The following is a 22,517-nucleotide window of genomic DNA, read 5'->3' on the forward strand; positions in this document are numbered from 1 at the left end:
ACATAATTTAATTAAATTTTTTGTGGAATTTTTTTAAAAAATATTTGTGTAAAAAATTTGTTCACTATATCTACAAAAAAATAAAATCCAAAGTATTTAGAAATTTCAATCCTTTTGAAAACTGAATCCTTATCTAATATGCACACACTTTGTCAATTTTGACCTTATCATAATAATTGATTTTACAAAAGCATTCTCATAGGATTTATCAAGTGTGTACAAAGCAAGGACAAAGTTGAAAATACACAATGAAAAACTTTGACTTTGGTTCACATTTTTATAATTGGTATGGTATAGATTTGTAGAAAACATTTTTATAAAAAAATTTATAAGTATTTATCTAAACCGAAAACTTTAACCTTGGTTCACATTTTTATAATTGGTATGGTATAGATTTGTAGAAAACATTTTTATAAAAAAATTTATAAGTATTTATCTAAACCGAACAAATAAATAATATGTGATTCAAGAACCATGCTTGACCGTTATATTTGTATATGTTTTCATGTTTGTATTTAAATTAATCGTACAATAAAACTGAAATGGATTTAAAATTTATTAGAGTGCACAAACTATAATTAATCATAGTAATAATATAATTTTTGAAATTGGAAAATGGTTTAATTTAAAAAATTATAGTTCGCTGAAATAAATAACAAAATCTAGCTATCACCTTATTTTTATTCTTATGTTAATTAATTGAATAATTGCACTCAGTATAAAGACATATGAAACAAAATAATTTTTTTTATATATAAAAACGAAGCTACAACTTAAGCCTCGGGTGGTTTTTCGGTATATCGTACCAAAAATACCAGTATTAAAAAAATTCATACCGATACTGATACCGATACCGAAATTTTGAAATTTTGGTATGAGAAAAATCTATATTGATACCGTATAGATACCGAAAAAAATTTCGATATATCGAAAAAATATTTGTATATCAAAAAAATTTCAGTACGATATCGATATAATTCGATATTTTAGTTCGATATGCCAAGTATCAACCTTTTACTCAGCTTTTTTTTTACTCAAAAAGAAAAACTTAGCCTTTTTTTTAGTTAAAAAAAGAAAAGAAAGAAGAAGCTACAACTTAGCCTTTGAATGAAGCCTAATACAAAATATAATATTATAGAGAAAAGCATCTCTTTGCAATAGCTCTATTTTAAATTTCTAGCAAAAGGTTGAATGAATGGCCGAAAACAACACAACACTTGGATATTAAGATCTTCCATATAATTAGGTCACAAGTAACTCGTAAAATCTCTTCCATACACTCTTTATATACAAAAAACTTTCGTTGGAAACATAAGAAACAATATCATCCGACACATGCAAATTGCCGCAAATTTGGTGGCCTTTGGGAGTCCGTAAAAATCATCGGCATAGTTCATAACATTACGTTATATATATCCAAATTTAATCGAGTTATATAAGCCACCCCCGTGTTATATAAGTTGAGTGGTGCACAATTTTCGGTCATTCGTTTTAGCAACGATTAGATTTAAGCGTGAAAAGTTATAGTTTTAGTAATGTATGTATATATTTTTATAATTTTAAGTTTTTATGTTATGCAACATTTAGTTCATGTTTTCGTGTGAGTGATAATGTAGAACCGTAAAAATCAGTGTAATATTATTACCACACGTTGACTTCTTGTTAATGTTACATTGAAAAAAAGACTAAAATTATAACAATATGATCTACTCATTTATAGTGAACTAAAAAATAATAAGTATTCATTCACTGTATCAATCCACAAAATTAATCGATCAAACGATCTCACAGAAATTTTTATGTAAATAATAATATATTTGATTAAATAAAGCAAGATCGAGACGTAACTTTATACTTTTACGATGATATGATAAGCACATTTCAAACCTAATTTTTTCTCCAAGGTAGTTAAATAATTTTCCTTGTAAAAACCACAAAGTTTGAAAATTAAAAAAGTAACTTTTTTAACATAGCTTTCCAAAAAGAAACTAAATTTCTGCCTTCCCACCAAAAAAACAGATGCATACATACATTTGGCCTTTGAACAGAGAAGTATTTGGAGGTAACCATAGAGCAAACAAGTCCACGTGTCCCAATATGACTCGTCGAGGAAGAGAAATAGTTCGATGTTTAACCGCAAATCGACTATATAAGCACCAGTTTGCATCAGCTTCAATCTCACATCTAACTGTTGAACCATCTTTTCACTCGCTATCCTTTCCTCTTTCCAGAAGTTTTCTGTGAAACCCATTTGATTCCCATAGTTTCCGCACTCTTTGTTTCAGAGAATTCGAGGCTTTTCAAGCGCCTGCTTCTTGCGGAGGTTAAAGGATACTAACAGGTAAAACCTTTGGTGTTTCTCAGGATTTTGATTTCATTTCGTTTGGATTGAAGAATTTAATTGAATTTTGTGCAAAGTGTGGATGTTTTTTTTATGTATATTGCTCTTGTTTTTAGTTGATTCTCTCATCCGAGACTTAATTTTTTTGTGTACGTATCTCTGTGTTCTTGTTTTCATGTGATATATAAGATTACAACTTTGGAAAATGATTGCATGGTGAGCTTTTGCTTTGCCTGCTGTTAGGCTCTGATAACGCGTCAAGCTCGTGTTGTACCTCTGAGTCGATTTAAAAGAATTATTTTGAAAGCGTCTGTTTCTGCGTTGGTTTACCAAAAAGAGAAAAGTCGGAGCCTTTAAGAGGTGGTCGATGCTGAATTAGTTGAAAAACTTTTAATTTTTTCTGGTGGGTAAATTTCTTTTCTTTGTCTGAACGGATGTATCCTCGAATATTCTTAAACGGGCTGTTCTGGAGATGGTGTCATCGAAAATGGTCCCGTCGAGTGTTTTTATTTGACATTTTTTCCATTGTAACATGTTTCCTGAAACACTTCTATAGCTTTTTCTGGAATTCGATTTTTCACTTTCTGGTGGTCACTCTCTTGATTTTTCTGTCGCCTATGCGAAGGTACATATCGAGAAAAAAATATGATGAGATGCGAAAAACTAATTTTTATAAAGCTGGTATAGAGGATCCGGATCTTGGTGTAGTGGTCTAAATATGCACGATTTCAAAATTGCAAGTGTTTTTGGTTTTGGTTCAAGTTGGTGTGCTGAGTGCGTATGCTTCTTTGCTTGGGGTCCTTACTTTATCCAGCAAAAATTCGCGGTTGCGTTGGAAATAAATTTGGATTCTGGAATAGTTGAGGTATATTCAACCGATGCACTTTTTGTTGTCACTTGATACCTTATTTGCTGGTAAAAATTATTGTCAACTGTTTGACAGTTGACTAATGATTTCTTTTCTGTTTATTTTTGCTGTTTTTTGCGGGCATAGTTGTGAAATGATCCTGGCATGAAGCTGAATTTCTTAGCTGCGGATGACAGTTTATCCAGGACTAGAAATTTCTAAATTGATCGGCACTGTGATAAAAACTAAAACATCAGGTGTCCTTGACAATGAGATTGAAAGAATCTAAATAATTCCACCTCTGCTTTGGAGTTTTTGTTTGATTATCGTATTTCAGAAGGTCTTCTTTGTTGTTTGCTCAAAGTTGGCTATGGTTTGTATTATAATTTATGTTATCATTTATCGGGTATGCAGTATAATTTCGAGAAGTCCTAGAAGGTACAAAGATGACAGTCACACCGAATATCTCTGTCAACGACGGGAACCTTGTGGTTCATGGGAAAACCATTCTCAAAGGAGTGCCTGACAACATTGTGCTTACTCCGGGGTCAGGCGTTGGACTTGTTGCAGGGGCTTTCATTGGTGCGACGACTTCTCACAGCAAAAGCCTCCATGTCTTCCCCGTTGGTGCCTTAGAGTGAGCATATGTTATCCAAAATCACCATTATTTTTAGATTTGTTCTGCAATCCACAGTGATTATCTTTGTAGTGATGTTTCATCGGTAGTCTGACATTTCGTTTTGTAATTGGCTCTATAAGACATACAGCTGCTTGATTAGGGATTTAGAGACATCACTAGGTTCATATTCGACAACGCTTTGAGTTTTATAACCATGAGCTTTAAGTAGTTTACTTAAATAAAAGAAACAACACGGCATATCAAATGATTTTAAAGAATAAAACTTTATTCTCTGTTTCTTATTCCTTCCATGTGATACATCGGACTTTTTCTTGTAAATTGCAGCATTTAAAGAAAATTAATTCTTGAATTCTTCTGTCACAGAGGAGTTCGTTTTATGTGCTTATTTCGTTTCAAGCTCTGGTGGATGACTCAAAGAATGGGAACTTGTGGGAAGGACATTCCTCTGGAGACTCAATTCATGTTGGTTGAAAGCAAAGACACGATCGAAGGCGAGCGTGAAGATGCTTCAACTATTTACACTGTTTTCCTTCCTCTCCTTGAAGGGCAATTCCGTGCTGTTCTTCAGGGCAATGAGAAGAATGAGCTGGAGATCTGCCTTGAGAGTGGTGAGTAGTTCATGGAACCAGAAAGCATTGGATGTATCAGTGTATGCATACATGAAACATGGTGCATGTCCTGCGGAGACTTACATTCAGCTTTCCCAATTCACATTAGTCCATAAGATCCATTCATCAATGGTGCTGTATATGCAGTGGAGTTGGCAACAAGGCAACCACCACTGAGATGGAGAAATAGATGATTCCCTGTTATCACATGCATGTCTTAAAGGAGTTCATAGGGGTTGTGGGGGAGATAACTAGAGAAAAACGAGTAGAAAGAAACAGTACAACTTTTTTTTGTCGTGTCATTTGATGCAGGTGATAATGCTGTGGAAACAAACCAAGGACTACACCTTGTCTACATGCATGCTGGTACAAATCCTTTTGAAGTTATCAACCAGGCTGTGAAGTAAGTCATTTTCTCTTTCAAATAATGCTTGTTATGAAATTTGTGCACTCTCTTTTCATTCTCTGATTGAATTTTTTTTATTTTTTTGTCTGTGAATCAGAGCTGTGGAGAAATACTTGCAAACCTTTCAACACCGTGAAAAGAAGAAGGTGAGATTATGTTATGCTGCTTTATTACTACTTATTTGTGGATTGAGATCAATATTCTAGCTTGCTTATTATGCGTGTTGGGCCTTTTGTAGCTACCTTCCTTCCTTGACTGGCTTGGATGGTGCACATGGGATGCTTTTTACACCGATGTCACTGCAGAGGGTGTTGAAGAAGGACTAAATAGGTCAATCTGGTTATATTTCTCTGTCCTTTGAACAGCATATTTATATGGATTATTACTAAACAATAAATTTGTTTTCTTGTTTATTGTTACAGCTTGTCCAAAGGAGGAACTCCTCCACGTTTTTTGATCATAGATGATGGCTGGCAACAAATTGGAAGTGAAGTCAAGGACGACTCGAATTGTGTTGTACAAGAAGGAGCTCAGTAAGACAATTTGTTTTCAAGTTATCATTTGTGTGAAGAAGATTTGGCTTACTTTTATCAATTATTACAATGGACTAAACGATTTTTCCGCACACCAATTGTGTTATGATTTGTGAAGAAATTTTCTAGTTTTAACATTTCTGGGGCGATTCCTTTATGTTAATTTTGCAGGTTTGCAAGCAGGCTTACAGGAATTAAAGAGAACACAAAATTTCAGAAAAACGGGCAAAAGAATGAAACAGAACCAGGTCTCAAGCTTGTTGTGAAAGATGCCAAGCAGCATCACAATGTTAAGTAAGTTCTACAACTTGGTCTCCCTACTCACAGCTCGTGACTTGGCTAAGTTGATATTCAGGGCAATTTTTTTTTACCTTTATGAATCCTGACAATGAATTTATTTCTAGGGGATATAAACTTCTTGCCATTTTTTATTGTTATTTACCTGATGTACAAATAGTCACATAGTGGAGGTGGTCTTGAATCTTATATGTTGCAATCTGCTCTAATAAATCTTCAGGTATGTATATGTATGGCATGCCCTGGCTGGTTACTGGGGTGGAGTGCAGCCTGCAGGACCTGGTATGGAACACTACGACTCTGCTTTGGCCTATCCGGTGCAGTCTCCTGGTGTGCTAGGCAACCAACCAGATTTAGTTATGGATAGTCTTGCCGTTCATGGCTTAGGGTTGGTTCACCCCAAGAAGGTCTTCAACTTTTACAATGAGCTCCATGCCTATTTAGCTTCATGCGGAGTAGATGGAGTCAAAGTTGATGTACAGAACATCATCGAGACTCTCGGTGCTGGTCATGGTGGTAGAGTGTCTCTCACTCGTAGCTATCACCAGGCCCTTGAAGCCTCCATCGCTCGGAACTTTCCTGATAATGGATGCATCGCTTGCATGTGCCATAATACGGATGGTATCTACAGCGCCAAGCAGACTGCAGTTGTCCGAGCTTCTGATGATTTCTATCCTCGTGATCCTGCGTCACATACCATCCACATTTCTTCCGTAGCTTACAATACCATATTCTTGGGAGAATTTATGCAACCGGATTGGGATATGTTCCACGTGAGTATAAATCAAATTCTTTAACCTTGTTAAAAGGAATTCGAGTGCGTATTTTTTATATCTTAATTTGTATAGTTTATGAAATATTGACTTGTGCCCTCATATTATAGAGCCTGCACCCAGCTGCGGAGTACCATGCTGCAGCTCGAGCAGTTGGAGGATGTGCCATTTATGTTAGGTAATCTAAGTTTTAACCTGATTATCTCCTCAATACGTTTTTCGTAATTTATTCTTAAATTTCTAACTCTCTCCGTCCATCAGTGACAAGCCTGGTAACCACAACTTCGAGCTTTTGAAAAAGTTGGTTCTCCCTGATGGGTCTGTTCTCCGTGCACAATTGCCTGGACGACCGACATTGGACTGTCTCTTTGTCGATCCAGCTAGAGATGGAACAAGGTTTGTGACTTCACCTCTCAGCCAAATGTCTGAAATCTCTCCTAAGTCCTAAATATCCTTCTGTAACTAAAATTTTCCTCTACCTACCTTATATTGATTGTACAGCTTGCTTAAAATCTGGAATGCGAACAAGTGTTCCGGATTAGTAGGAGTCTTCAACTGCCAAGGTGCAGGCTGGTGCAAGACAGCAAAGAAGACACGCATTCACGATGCCTCCCCTGGAACTCTGACCAGCTCTGTTCAAGCCACTGATGTCGATAATCTATCTCAAATTGCTGGATCTGATTGGAATGGAGATGTAATAGTCTATGCTCACAAATCAGGAGAAATTATCCGTTTGCCAAAAGGCGCATCTCTGCCAGTGACACTCAAAGTTCTTGAATACGAACTCTTCCACTTCTGTCCCATAAAGGTGAGAGCTGCTCTAGCACATTAAAAAAAGGTTATTATAAGCTGGTCTCGCTACTAATTAGCTCTTTTCGTGACACAGACTATCGCAGACACTTCATTTGCACCAATTGGATTGCTGGATATGTTCAACTCATCTGGTGCTGTGGAGCAGTTCGAGTTCCTGGAAGCATCCGAACATGATTCGGCAGCAGCTGCAACTGTCACACTTAAGGTCAGGGGAAGTGGACTCTTTGGAGTCTACTGTTCTCAACGACCCCGGAAATGCATCATGGATGGCGTGGATGCCGAGTTTAACTACAAAGCTGAAACAGGATTGGTAACTCTGATCATACCAACTCCGGAGGAGGAAATGTATAGATGGGCTATTGAAGTCCAGGTCTAAGCAGTTTTGTATTTGTAATTTATCCGAAATTGAAAGAAAGTTGGGGGTAGGGACTGTAGGGGAGACCCCAGTGGGAAGAATAATCGTAGTTTGTATTGGTTTTCATGTCCTCTAATAAAATTCTCTCTATTTCCGATGTTTTTCAGAAAGAAGACAGAAATCACTCCAAAGTCCAAACAACATAAATTGAGTACATAACCTTGAAAGCTTCAAATAAGATCATACAAAAGAAACCACAATCACATTTGCACATGTACACACGTCTGAAAAGAAGAAAGCATTGAATATATACAAGTGCAGATCAGTGAAATTTATCAAAATCCCACCGATGCAAATCAAGTTTCTTAGCATAAGTTAAACTCGAGAGCCGAGGTGTCACGTCGTACTATCAAGCAACAGGATATGAGGAATCCATAGCAATCCCACATATCCCTTCTTTAGCACTAATATCCTTCTCCATCATAATGTACCCTTCCATACCCCAACTAGTCCCCCAAGAATTCTTAACTAGCCAATATTTCGTACCATCACTCGTCTTCCCATATCCAACGGCTGTCACGCCATGATCTAGGTCTGTTCCACACTCCCCTGTGAACACCCCACTTGAATAAAACTGGAAATCCATCCCACTAGCATCAATGGATACCGAAACCGGTTGGTTAGCCACGGCCTTAACTAGTGCGGCTTCGCTGTTTGTGGGCACTTTCTCATACCCTGAAATCTTGGCTGCGTGTGAGGCTTCTTTGTTCTTGTTGCAGGATCCATCTGCAGCCGAGTAGGGGTACGTGGACTCGGAAGCAATGCCCTTGTTCTGGACAATGAATTCAAAGGCATCTTCCATGTATCCACCTTGGCAACCTTGGTCGTTGCTTGTTTTGTCGCAGTCTACTATTTCTTGCTCGGAGAGGGAGATTAGTTTGCTGGTCGATATCTTGTTGATGCCTTCTGTGGCTGCTATGGCCGAAAATGCCCAGCAACTTCCTGCATTTTGTGATCAACATTTACATTTATATTTCCTTTTTTTTTAAAAAAAAATTGTACATGCAATGTATATGGTGTGGAGTCAGGGTGCATACAATAGCTACTAAAAAATGTGATTATTATTATTTTTTTTGTTATTATTATTTTATTTAGTGATCTGTCACGATAAACCCGAAAATATTTTCAAGAATAAAACTTTGGATTTGAAAAGCGAATGAAATTAGGATTGTAAATGACATACATACCACATTGGCCTTGATCCTTGACTGGTGTGACAGCCCCTTTCTTTATCCAATCCATACTAGGTGGCACAACACTTACATTTTCGTATCTAAACGAGGTCGTTTCAGTGTACAATTCCCCATTTCCCGAACGTTGAACCTTTAGTCCATTTCTAGCACCCTTAAACTCCTCGTTAGTTTGATCGGCAAACGCATTGATACCAAGCTTGTAAGGTCGATTTTGAGCTTCGTTAAACTTTTCGATGAACTCGACGTTTTCCTTAAAAATCTTAAAACGCAACGCCTTCTCATTGTTGGTTTTGTAAACGCGTCCATATTGAGTAATCCATTGCTCGTGTCGTTCTAACATGGACAATGTTGGTACGACGCGAGACATGGCTTGATCGACCATAATTGCGGAGATGATAAATGACAAGGTAAGGAATATGGAGGGTTTCATGCCAAGGGAGACGGCCATATTTTTTGGTTGAATTAATGATTGTATATCAATCAATTTAGTATGTATGTATTATTTTCGTGCCTTGTGATATAATCTTTGATGATACCATGCATGTATTTATAGAGGATGATTAACAAAATGGTCTTCGTTAAAATAATCGGAATATGATGAAAGTTGAATAAAAAATATAATTAAATAATTGTAATTAGTTTGCCGGGGAGATTAAGGTGAAAACGAAGACTAGTCATTGACAACTACGATACGTACCGTTAACATTGGTTCATTATTGATTGAATTAGACTACTATTTTGAATTACTATAGTCTAGACATGTTACTGGACCGGACTAAACTGGTTCTAAATTCATAGGATTTCTAAAACCAAAGTCGAATTTAGCTAGATTGGAATCAGGTTAAGACCAAATAATTAAATCAATTTTGTTTTTATAAAAAAAATCATTATGTATCTAAGATCGCATTTGGATTTTGATTTATTACGACCCAAAATTCTACTGAGATCAAGCCCAATTATAAGATCCACTCCAATTATTTTTTTAGGTCCAATCTTATTTAATTATTATTTAGATCTCTCTAATCATGAGATCCTTAAACTACAAAAGCTCATAATAGACTTCAAGCCCACGAAAATATCCAAATCTCTATAAAACTCAAATCACATCATTATTAAGGTACGTCTTATTTTTAGCACAGTAACACCATGCTTTAGATTATTATTCTCCGAGTAATAATTGACTTGAACGTCGGAATGTCTTCGTCGAAAATCCTCCCGACGCGGTGACGCCTCTTATTTTGGTTTGTGACGTATATAGGAACAACCCACCGAAGATCGTGACTGAATTCATACAAGTGATCGTTGATACTCCGGACTCTGCGAAAGCAATCTTTCAGGTACGAATATTTTCTGGCTACATCAGGTTGAGTCATTTAAAATCCATATATTTAGAATTCATTTTCATTATTAAAAAACTTCATCAATTTAAACTCAAATCAATTTCCTATTTATTTACACTTATTTGTACTAACCATAGTGGATTTCAAATGATTTAAATATCCTAAGAATATGAAAACTTTTGTGGCCAGGTCAGTTATAGTGTAAATACGATATTAATGTTTGCAAACTCTAAAAATAAGTAACAATGAATGTTCTCTTTAACAATTTGTTAAGAAAAAAATAATAATCACTTATTTTTAAAAGTTGCAAATACTCACTAAATATAGAATTGATCTAAATTTATTTTTGTTTAGTTATGAATTATTACATTTTAATCCTAGATTTCAAACTTTTCCATCAAAACACAACCTAAAGAAATTAGATATTAGTATCATGTAACCTAATAGTGTACCTGCTACCTAATATAGCTGTATGAAAACGAAACCGATCCTGAACTAATTTTGGTATCGGATTCAAATGGACTACTAGATCATAATTAAAATGGTTTGAAAAAATATATTTTGAAGCAAAATAATCTAATTCACTATTGGTGTTGAATTTGATTCAACATGTCTCTTGTTTACACAGTATTTTTCATTCAAGCAAATAAGGAAAATAGTAAGCACCAAAATTTTCAAAACTTGGAAGGAAAATAAATAGTTCAGACTCATATGTCAAGAAAGCCACCCACAGGGTAGTGGCGTGGCGGATTTTGATTGGTTAAAATCAGTGAGGGCCCACATGGGACCCACTGATTTTGATCAATCATGGGATTACACGTCACCCAGTATCCTGCGGATGACATGAACAAAACCGGATTACAAGAAGTCTCACTACAAAAAAAAGGTGTGTTTTAGAATCGGTATGCACTAGAAGCGCTCCAATTACCGTTTCTACTGACCATCTATAGGATCGGTTATTTCTAACCGATGCAAATGAAAAGTTAAAATCCGTTGTCCACACAATATTCTGGTTTAACTTGTAGGATCGCTGATAAACCGCTTCGACATATTAATATTTGTTGCGGTAAATTTTGAACGCTTCTAAAGCCAAGGATAGATTCCGCATGTCATATTTTTTTTATCTGCATCCAGGGATGGTTTTAAGAAAAATGAGACCCTGAGCAAACTTTAAACTATGGGCCCTTTCGTATTAACTTGAAAATTCATATATATATATATATATATATATATATATATATATATATATATATATTCAAATAACATAATTAAAATAAACCAAAATACATAAATCAATAAAGTGCACAAATGAAAGAAGGTTTACATAATTTTTTAAAATAATTTAATCAACAAAAAATATTATTTAAAATTGACTCTTCTTATGTTTTTTGAAACAAAATCATCAATTGTGTCGTCATAAGATATATATTCCAATATGTTTTTTTTATGCAGAGGTCGCCAAATCATTCAGTTTTTCTTAACTCATTGTTGTTCTCAAATAAGATTTCAATAATTTTAACTTGGAAAAACTTTTCTCAACTGATGCCACAGTCACAAGAATAATCAATAAAATTTGATACGCAACCACGATAATAGGAAAAATATTCATTTTCAGACCTGTAATCCTCGAATTTTCAGAATTTATGTGAAATTACAACAAATATTAACATCCTACCTTAAACCAAAATAATGTGAACAAAAACATTAAATCAAAATAAGATTAAACAATATATCAAAATTCGAAAATAAAATAAAATTGAACAAGAGTCTTGTAATTCATACATTTGATCGTTTTTTTGAATACGTTTGTGTATTTTCGTAAATTTTGTACTTCTCTGTTTTCTGAATTTTTAAACTATTGATATTCAATTCACGTAATCGCACGCAACCACAAACTAACAAAAGAGCAAAGTATTATCGAAACTCTCAAAATTTAAAACTCATATCCTTCTTTTATGTAAATGAATTTTGTGTGAGAGCATAATATATAATATTTATATATAAATAAATATATATGTAATAATTTTATTTAAAAAAAAATTTGGGGTTCCACACATGAGTGAGGCGCTGAGCGCGTGCCCTGGCTGCCCGGGGCCAGGGCCCCCCTGTCTGCATCCTGTAGAAGCGGTTGGAAAGAGCCGCGAATGCATTATATATAGACTCGGCGATGGAGAACCGATTCGATAGACATCTCGGTAGAAACCGCATCGAAATCGAGTGTGCACCGCGGTTAAAGCTTCATATTTGCAGCGGGTAATTTCTAAACGCTTCTAAAGCCAAGTATAAATTCCGCACCCCACGTTTTTTTTATCTTCATTATGTAGAATCGTTTCGGAAGCGCATTGAATTCAAGTTTTATATAGCGTTGATTAATAACCGATGCTACAGACGTATCGGCAGAAGCAATGAGAAACCGCATCGAAATCGAATTTCACATTAGAAAAAATTTCTTGGGACTCAATTTCTTCTCGTTCCTCGTCTGGGCATCTTCCTTCCTCTTTCTTCTCCTGCATATTTTTGAGGTAATTTTCAATTTAATTTTCGTGTTTCCAAATAATACGGAATTGATGACATATCTAAATCAGTGTTTTGGATTTGTAATTGATTTCTAAGATTCTGTCATTTCGTTTTTTTATTCTTATTTTGAAGAAAATTCATGAATATATTTTTTGTTTTCAATGCAAATATGAGAATCAAGTTTGTAGGATTAGTATAGTTTATTATAGGTTTCATCTCATAAACTTATCGTTGCTGTATCACTGATTACCAAATTATGTAGGGGAAAAATAACAAATAGAATATTTTTTGAAGAATGAAGATATTTGGACAAGAAAAAATGTTAGTAACAACATATAAATTTACAATGATCTTTATTGACAAGAAAACAAAGTACTAGAGGGAGAAAAAGATATTTTACGGTAAATCTGATATTTATATGTGAATGTTTAGATATACAAATTAATTTTTTTATATTATGTTAATTTTATGAATATTTGATATTATATAGATATTTAAAATTTTAACGATAATTCTACAGGTCTAAAATGCAAAGGGCCTGGATGAGCTGCCCTCGTGGCAGTCTAGAATATCGGGTGAGAGTTCTACATTTTTTGCGTCGTGCATTTTTTGACATGCCTCATGATGTTACAAAAATGTATCCTTGTTGTAAATGCATAATTTCATTTGAAAAATAATCGTGAAACAATATATGAACATCTGATCATTAAGAGTATCTTACCTGATTATCATGTTTGGACTTTTCATGGAGAAAGAAGGATTGTACAGTCTCGTGATAGTGTGATCAGGGGCTGGAGGTTTTAGGTGAGAATTGGGCTGGGATACCGAACCAAAATATCGACTTTTTGGCATACCGTACCGAAATTTTTTCATTATATAGACATTTTTTTTGTTTATCGAATTTTTTTTCGGTACTTATATGATATGAGTATGAATTTTTTCTATACAAAACTTTTGAAATTTCGATATCGTTATCGGAATGAATTTTTTTCATACCAATATTTTTATATGGTATACCGAAAACCCACCCCTAGGTGAGAATGTATTTGGGGTGAATAACAATGAACCAATGAGACAAGAAATATTATTTCAAGAGTTTCAGATAGGTGAAGGATCAACTATGAATAATGACGACTTCATTGATAAATCTGCGAATCATACATCAATGGATCCTAATGTGGAAGATTTCTATCGATTGATAGAATAAGGAAAAAAAAACCTTTATATGATGGATGTAATAAGATTTCAAAATTGGATTTCCTTGTTGAGTTATTTCAGTTGAAAGTGAGTGAAAAATGGAGCGATAAATCCTTTACGATGTTATTGGAATTTCTTCGACGATTACTTCCATCTGAAGCAGAAATACCTAATTCTTTTTATGAAGCAAAGAAACAAAATTTTAAATTAGTACTGCATTATGAAAAAATTCATGATTGCCCAAATGATTGCATGATTTATTGGGGCGAAGATGAGAAGAAACAAAGTTGCAAAGTATGTAATCTTTAGAGATGAAAAACCTTACCGAAACAACTTAAAAAATCTCGTGAAGGAGGAAAAAAACGTTTTCAAGTGAAAAATCCTGCAAAGGTTTTTTGGTATTTTTCATTGAAACCAAGATTACAACGGTTATTCATGTCTTCTAAGACTTCAGAAAGTATGCAATGGAATTTTAAGAAACGAGTTTCGGATGGAAATTTTAGGCATCCAGCTGACTCACCGGCATGGAGAGCATTTGATGAACGCCATTGTGAGTCTGCATCATATCCTAGAAACGTACGTTTGGGACTCGCCACAAATGGATTTAATTTATTCAAAAATCAAAGTACTTCACATAGTACTTGGCCCATTGTTTTGATGCCATACAATTTGCCACCTTGGGAATCCATGAAACCCCATTCAATTATTTTATCCACTTTAATTCCAGGTCCAAAAGCACCTGGAAATGACATTGATGTGTATTTACGCCCCTTATTGACTGAATTGAAAGACTTATGGGAAAATGGTATTGCCACGTATGATGCTTGCAATAACGAAATGTTTCAAATGCGGATTGCAGTACTTTGGACAATTAGTGATTTTCCTGGTTTGGGATGTTTGTCTGGATGAAATACATATGCCAAGAATTCTTGCCCAAGTTGTGCTGATAAGACATATGCATTGTATTTGAAGCGTGACAAAAAATGGTCATTTAGAGGGCATCGCTGTTTTTTGCCTCTAGACTCGCACATTCGAACAATGACAAGTTATGGGAAGCCAGAGCAACACCAGTTAGATCTGATGTCATTGTTTGGATATGATGTTCTACTAATGACCCAAAATAAAAATGTGGTGTTTGGTAAAAGTAGTGCATCTAAACCATCTACACGAGTTCAAACGGGATCAATCGAACAAATGTGGAGAAAACGAAGCATATTCTTCAGTCTGTCATATTGGGAGTTTAATTTGATCATGCATAATTTGGATGCTATGCACATTGAGAAAAATGTTTGTGATAACATCCTTGGGACGCTTTTAAATGATTCAAACCAGAGCATAGATAATGCTGCTGTACGTAGAGATTTGAAAATGTTAGGAATTATGAGACAGTTATGGCCACGGACTCAACCAGATGGTACCGACTTGATAGGCCTGTCGTTGGCCAACAAACTTAAAATTTCTACTCCCTAACAAAACGAGTATAGTAGTGAGCAGGGTTGAATCCACAGGGAACGTGTATTTATTTATTTCAAGTGAATATAACTAAAAGGGGGGTTTTTGGTTTTGAATAAAAATAACAAATTAAAAATAATGTGAGAATTTAATAAATGAGAAGAGAAAATAATTAAATGAGAAATTCAATATTTTACCAAACTCTGATTCAAGGAATTTTCGTATTTCAATTACATCACTGGTCATCGGCTAACAAATAATTTATTCATCAAATTTTTAGCAATTAACCTTAAAATCATAGGGATAACCACTAAGATTTTTGTGTTCTCCTATTTTAATTGACCAAACCCAGCATCCAGTCAAAACTTATGAACAACCAACTGGGCACGATAGCGTTCCATATTGATTAAAAATAGCTTTTCGATTTGTGAAAACAATTAATCCTAAAATCTAACAATCGAGATAACTGCAACTATTAAATCTAGTTTCATTGATTTAGTTAAATTAAATATGCTATGATAGCATAACACACCTAATCTATCGCTACTCAAGTACCAATCATTCATGATAATTACGGATCACTGAACTCATGGTTAAAAAAAATATCGTAAATCAAATTAATTTGTCAGATTAATCGACCTACAAAGTTCATGAAAATAAATCATAAATCAACAAATACTAGAAACAAACAAAAACATCAATTTAAACGCATAACCTCACAGTGATGAATCGAAATACCGAAAAATATCCTTGAATCAGAAATAAAAACTTAGCCAAGCATAGTTGGCTTCATAATTCCCTAAAAATACAAACGATCAAACCTAGAAATTATGAAGAGGAAAAAAAGAAGAAAATTTTCTATGCCTGGCCGTCTCAAGCGTGCAGATGCAGAAACAGAAATCTCTCTTCTAAAAAAAACTAAACTAACGTGTATAAAGCCTAAGAGAAAATAAAAAAAATAATCTAGAAAAAAGACAAGATTATCTACAAGATAATCTTGATAATTTTTTTTGATAAAAACAAATCTCCAACAATATTTATCTAAAAGAAAATCTTCTGTTCAAAATTTTTCCATAAATTAAATACCATATTTAGAATTCCTAAAATATGGTATTTTCTTCTCAAATTCTAAAATCTTCTAGCGCGCTCACGCTTTGCCTCAGGACCTTTCTAGTTTACTCAATTTCTCAAAATTTTCTCTTGGCAACTCTAAATGTGATAGAGTTCAACTTTTTAGCCCAAATTTTTGTCCAAAATCATCAAAATTCCTCCAACTACAAAACACGACAAAAACGCACCAATTAACATATGTAAAAGATAAAAACCCGAGAAATATGATACTAAAAATATAAATATTATGAGTCTATCAAAATCTCCCACACCTAAACCATGCTTGTCCTCAAGCATATAATAGTTCAATCTATCTGTAGTGACCCTTACCTGGATCACCTACAAAATAAAACTTAGGCATGCAATTAACTTAATTAACAGAATATCAGAATAAGCTGCGGAATCAATACAAATACTACAATCCCAAGGCAAGGAATCTGTAAATATCCAATAGTTATACAATCATATCGAAAGCTGTATCAACCCAATAACAACAGAAATAAAACCTAGGCGAAGCTCCAGCTGACCAACCACTGCCTAGCCCCTCTTGGATCCACCCGCCTCATCCAATCGCAAACCTGCCACATGGAATAGGGTGTCCAGAAACACAGAGTACGAGACGTGAGCATAAAATGCTCAGCACGAGAGTATGAGTATACATTCATGCAAAGTGAACTCCCTATAAACTCGAGGTCAAGGATCAGATAACAAAGACAGACCGGGCCTTGGTATGTAGCACGCCGTGCTGTCGCTTCAGGAGGTGGCTCCCATACCAAAATACCAGTGGATATGCCGGACCCAAATCGATGGAAGTCCAACCACTAACAAGATAGGGTAAAACCCTACTAACATACATCTCGAACGAGATAGCTCAACATGCAAATGAATGCAGCATAAATCAATGACATATAAATCATGCAGTCACATAATACATGCATACTCAGTCAGGATATCTCAAACAGTACTTTCGTACCTCAAATACTAGGCAAGACACTATCTGCTCTAAGTCCACGCCTATCGTCTGTACTACACTGCCAAATGATACTACTATTCATTATATTGCTCTAAAAGCCTTAACTAAGCTATTGCATACTCCTAAATATTTTTAGGAAGCAAAAGCTATAACTTCGTCCGTCGTCAGCCCTTTGATGTCGTTGCCTCAAAACTAGACCACAGCTCCACTGCGACGCCTGGATCGCTACGCCACTTTCGGATTCCCAACGGGATGCCTAGAATGCCCTAGATCTAAGCTGGAAGACTGAGGAATCAAGAGAGAAGAGGTGAATGGTGCACTTCAAAATGAATCTCGACCCTCCTATTTATAAACGGAGTTCGGGCCGTCCAAACTGGACTTCGGGCCCTCCGAACACGATCGGGCCGTCCGATCTGGACTTCGGGTCATTCGAACCCAATATTATGTCATTGCTTACGTCAGCAAAATGACGTCATCCATGACGTCTGTCGGCAACACGTTCGGAGCGTCCGAACCCTCTTCGGGCCCTCCAAACCCCGACTTCGGAGGCTCCGAACTCGCCAATGGAGCCTCCGAACCCGACAACCCTCTAACCATTATCGAGCGTTCTGAATCCTTTTCCGAATCTTGTTAATCCATCTGAAACTTCCTTAATCCTGTTTATTGGATTAATTAACTATTACCCACTAAAACTGGGTACGGGTTACTACACTATCATCCCAACTCATCATTCTTCTTTCTTTTCCTCAACCAATCCCAACAAAAATTCATGCATTTAATGCATCAAAACAAGCCAAAAGAAGAAATTCTCACACCAAGATCATAAACAATCAACTCAATCAATTGTATTGAAATTAAAATGCATAAGGTCCAACAACTCCTCACGGGATTCACTCATTGCACTCAACAAAAATGTTTTTGGTGTATATATATATAAAAGAAAACGCTCATGTCAAAACATAGAATATTTTTAACCATAAGCTTGCAAATATATCACACCTTCCCACCAAATGAATGAATTGAAATGCATGATCAAAGGGCATAAAGATGGTTGTAACGGGGCTAGGGGTAAGGTATGATAAAAGGATAAAATGGCTAATAGAATTGAAATAATCATATAAAATCTTCAACAAACACCAATCCACCCAATTATTCATCCGCAGTCCATTTAAATCTTAACATCCAATAAAATTATTCATCGCTCTTCATTTTTTTCTTTCATTATCTTCTCTTTTTCTTTTGATTTTTTTTCCTTTCTCGTATTTTCTCTTTCTTTTTTTTTTTCATTTTTTTCTCGGAAATTTGAAATGTAGAAAAGAGAATTATAAGACTCGGAGCATGAGTAGCTAAATATCCAAAAATTTTCACAGTTTTTGCTTCAAATAGTGCCCTATGAGAAAAGTTTACATGATTTTTCAATTCAAGGTTAAAAAATTGGATAATCAATAAATAAAGGATTTTCATGGTTTGTAATGTGGGTGTTTTTTTTTATAGAAAATGATCATGCTCAAAATTGGCTCACTAAAGGCATATGCATCAAGGTAGGCTCAAAGCAGGGGCATATGAAAAACAATAATCATGAACTAAATACCTATTGGAAAGAAACTCACAAAATTGAATTAAAAGAATGAAAAACAGTAATAATTAACCACCGATAATAATGACAAACAATTTAAAATCTCCCACACCTAAATATGGCATTGTCCTCAATGACATAAATAAATGCTCAAATAAAACAAGAAAAAACGTAAGGATAGTTAGAGGACTCCCCTGACAGTTTTGAGCATCGACGAAAGTGCCATCTACTGTTGAGGTGAGGGAAACGGCGGATCAAAACCCATGTGTCGATAAAATACCAGTTGATTTTTCTCCATTCTTGTCAATTGCTGCCGGAGATCAGAAATTTCCTTGATGAAGCGCCTGGTAGAAGGTCGAGAACCGGATGGTGGTGTAGAATTCGGTGATGGTGGACGAATGTCCAGTGCCTCAGGGGAGATATCGGGATCAAAATTGGTCTGGCTGGACTTCGCTGTAGCAGGACTTGGTGGACAAAACGAGAAAACTCCCTGTACTTGTTTTATGAGTCTCATACTCTCTAAACAACGCAAATCCAAAGGATACATAGGACAAGCCACATGCATATTATTATCATTTAAATCAAGAAATTTGGCATTGCCAGCTAGTGCAGTAATCAAGAAACCAACACTCTATGCTTAATGTCTAAAGTCTCTAAAGTAGGGTGATCAACATACTTATAGGAAATTATCTGTTTTTGACATATTGATTTGTACCTATCCTTTTTCGCTTTCTTAGTAAAAACTAAATTACCATTCAGATCAGATTCAGAAGGCGGTAGTACGCTCATTCCCTTCCCCATTCTAGCCCGTTTATACACAGGAGATGAACTAGGTTCATCGCCTCTCTTTTGTGTAGCACTAGACTCTCGACCATGGTACCAAAAATATATTTTCAACAAACATCTCGCAACAATTAATACCAATATCACAATAACACAGAAACTCTCAAGAAGTGATCAAACAAAGGTGGAGGGATATCACCGATTTGTATTTGGCGGCAGACGTAGGCGGCTGGCGGAGTGAAAAGGGACAACAACTCGATGGTTTTCTGGAGATGAAAGAGAGCAGAGACGCTGTGGTTGAGGTGATGTGCTGGTGATTGTTCGGCGCGAGGAACGAACAAAGAAAACGACAGCGACGTTCGTGCTATACAAGAGGAGGGAGAGAATCAGGCAGCGTGTTGATTACGGCGGCGTCCTAGAGTGGGCTGTGATGGTGCAGGCCACGATTGGTGATGGAAAAAAAACGAAGGGCGATGAGGCAGGCAGCGGCAGTGTTGACTGGTGAACAAGAACAGACGGTGGCGCTGAGAACTGGCGAAGCGGATGGATGGGAGAAGAAACAACGTTGTCGCTTGCTTGGAGACAAAGGAGAAGATTCGACCCTTACAAAAGAAAAATATTTACACGATAAACCCTTATTTTAATTATTATTATTATTGTTATTATAATTATAAATTAAACAAAACTTAATCAAATTCGATTTTTTTTCAAAACAGAAAATGAATTTCAATATGGTGTGCCCACGCCTTGTAAAAAATCATTTTCTAATTTTTTTTTCGAAAAAACAATAACGATAAGAAATAAAATAATAATACTAAAAAAATAAATAAATTGGGTTGCCTCCCAAAAGCACCTATTTTTATTATCGTTGGCTCGACTTCATGTTGCCTTTTTGCTCATGGTGGTTCATAAATTGTTACTTTGTTCACTTTCATCCATTTGAGAATTTTCATAGCAAATTTCAGTTTATGCTTGTTCTGCTTGAATTTCTTGGAAATCCCCATTTCTTGATAACTTTCTTCATTTTCCATGAGTATTTGATTAGGTCGATCTGGAGGAAATTTTTGCTCAATTTTAGATGTCTGCAAATCATAGAGGAATTTTCAGCAGGTCTTGCAACAATCTCCTCTAAATTATTCTCATCCAAAAATTTCATATTTTCTTGTGACAAATGATCAGTGATATCAAGAGCATTAATAGTACTTCCACAATTAGGATATTTCATGGTATCATAAATATTAAACTTAACAATCTCACCATCAAATTCCATAGTAAGAGTACCATTATTAACATCTATGATAGATCTTGAAGTTTTTAGAAATGACATTCCTAGCAAAATTTGACTATTTAGATCATTGTTTTTCATGTCAATCACATAAAAATCAGCAAGAAAAATCAAATTATCAACTTTCACAAGAACATCTTCAACTAAACCCTTGGGATAAATAGTGGACCTATCAGCCATTTGAATCACAATTGCAGTTTTATTCAGAGGTCCGAGTTTCAAATAATTATAAACAGAAGAAGGCATGACATTGATAGAAGCACCCAAATCCAACACAGCTTTTTCAAGTTTACTATCGCCAACTATACATGGATCACTGCATTTGATAGGAATATTTCTTTGCAGAACAGCTGACACATTTTCTCCTACCTTTACCCTTTGACACTCCTTCAAATTCTGTCTTATTTTCTTATTACACGATTCTTTTAAAATTTTTGCATAACGAGGTACTGGTTTAATATCATCTAATATAGGAATATTTACCCCGCATCTACGAAAATTTTCATTCCACTCCTTAATAATTTCACAATTCCTATTCAATGCAAGGGGGAATGGGGGAACATGTTTATACACAAAGAGAGGCGAAACTTACCTTTCAGTGCATCATCTTGATTAGTTACTTTTTCTTCCACTTTTATCTCATTGTCTTTGTTTTTATTGGCTGTTGATGGTACCACATTATCTTGATCCTCAAATTCTTTACCATTTTTCAATGTAATTGAACTAACATTCTCCCTTGGATTCACCACAGTATGAGAATATAGACCACTTGATTTTTGTGCTTCCAACTTATTGATTGCAATTGCCAACTGTCCCACTCGAGTGTTCAAATTTTGAATGCTGGCCTTTGATTCATGTTGAAATTGAAAAGTATTAGTGGCAAGGGCCTTAACAATTTCATCTAGAGACATACCTGAGTCAGAGGATTGTGCAGGTGTTGGTTGTTTGTTGTAATTTTGTTGCGAAAATCCTTGTTGGCCTCTTTGGTTCTTGTAGCTGAAATTCAGGTGATCTCTCTATCTTGGATTGTAGGTATTGGAATATGGATCATATCGACGCTGTGGTTGTCCAAGAAAGCCACCAATTGCATTGGCTTGCTGCGTTGGATCTTCTTGTAGTGTTGGACACATATCCGTCATATGTCCAAGACCCGAGCCTATACCACAAGCTTTGACATGTTTTACATGTCCTGCAACCAACATTTTCAAAAGAGAATTCAATGAATCTAACTTTTGATCAATAGGACTAGAAATTACCTCATTAACTTGTTGTGGAGCGTTGTCTTCCCTAGTTCCGAACTGTTGTGCATTGGTAGCCATGTTGGCGATAAGATCTCTTGCTTATTGAGGTGTTTTGTTCACCAGTGCTCCTCCACTTGTAACATCAATCATGTTCCTATCAAAAACTGAGAGTCCCTC

General features: G+C 35.4%; 2 protein-coding genes and 1 long non-coding RNA gene across 4 annotated transcripts; 2 read left to right on the top strand and 1 right to left on the bottom strand.

Annotated features, from left to right (window-relative positions):
* The first annotated feature begins 2,176 nt into the window (after positions 1 to 2,176).
* LOC140893446 (probable galactinol--sucrose galactosyltransferase 2) lies at positions 2,177 to 7,770 on the top strand. 2 transcript variants are annotated; one of them, XM_073302516.1, is made up of 13 exons: positions 2,177 to 2,341; positions 3,603 to 3,825; positions 4,192 to 4,436; positions 4,749 to 4,839; positions 4,940 to 4,988; positions 5,081 to 5,172; positions 5,265 to 5,375; positions 5,547 to 5,669; positions 5,893 to 6,445; positions 6,556 to 6,623; positions 6,707 to 6,841; positions 6,947 to 7,253; positions 7,332 to 7,770. In XM_073302516.1, the coding sequence occupies exons 2-13, from the start codon at positions 3,635 to 3,637 to the stop codon at positions 7,632 to 7,634; spliced, it is 2,268 nt and encodes a 755-aa protein (XP_073158617.1). In that variant the 5' UTR covers positions 2,177 to 2,341; positions 3,603 to 3,634; the 3' UTR covers positions 7,635 to 7,770. The 2 variants fall into 2 exon arrangements, with proteins under 2 accessions (XP_073158617.1, XP_073158619.1); XM_073302518.1 differs by lacking the exon at positions 2,177 to 2,341 and adding an exon at positions 2,714 to 3,206.
* Positions 7,771 to 7,907: 137 nt separating this feature from the next.
* LOC140892713 (senescence-specific cysteine protease SAG39-like) lies at positions 7,908 to 9,206 on the bottom strand. Its single transcript, XM_073301676.1, has 2 exons — positions 8,861 to 9,206; positions 7,908 to 8,615 (listed from the first exon to the last, which is right to left on the bottom strand). The coding sequence occupies exons 1-2, from the start codon at positions 9,204 to 9,206 to the stop codon at positions 8,023 to 8,025; spliced, it is 939 nt and encodes a 312-aa protein (XP_073157777.1). The 3' UTR covers positions 7,908 to 8,022.
* A 3,204-nt stretch (positions 9,207 to 12,410) lies between these two features.
* Positions 12,411 to 13,438, top strand: LOC140891954 (uncharacterized). Its single transcript, XR_012152667.1, has 2 exons — positions 12,411 to 12,728; positions 13,244 to 13,438. It is a non-coding gene; the product is annotated as an uncharacterized lncRNA (long non-coding RNA).
* Positions 13,439 to 22,517: the final 9,079 nt, after the last annotated feature.

Source organism: Henckelia pumila, chromosome 3, assembly GCF_033568475.1.
Source record: "Henckelia pumila isolate YLH828 chromosome 3, ASM3356847v2, whole genome shotgun sequence".
Classification (NCBI taxonomy): domain Eukaryota; kingdom Viridiplantae; phylum Streptophyta; class Magnoliopsida; order Lamiales; family Gesneriaceae; genus Henckelia; species Henckelia pumila.

Bases quoted from the DNA above. Each gene is read 5' to 3' on its own strand.
- LOC140893446 (XM_073302516.1), top strand. From the start codon at position 3,635: ATGACAGTCACACCGAATATCTCTGTCAACGACGGGAACCTTGTGGTT. The intron at 5,670-5,892 runs GTAAGTTCTACA...ATAAATCTTCAG, and splicing joins AAGCAGCATCACAATGTTAA to GTATGTATATGTATGGCATG. The intron at 6,446-6,555 runs GTGAGTATAAAT...CTCATATTATAG, and splicing joins CGGATTGGGATATGTTCCAC to AGCCTGCACCCAGCTGCGGA.
- LOC140892713 (XM_073301676.1), bottom strand. From the start codon at position 9,206: ATGTTAGAACGACACGAGCAATGGATTACTCAATATGGACGCGTTTAC. The intron at 8,616-8,860 runs GTATGTATGTCA...CACAAAATGCAG, and splicing joins CAAGGATCAAGGCCAATGTG to GAAGTTGCTGGGCATTTTCG.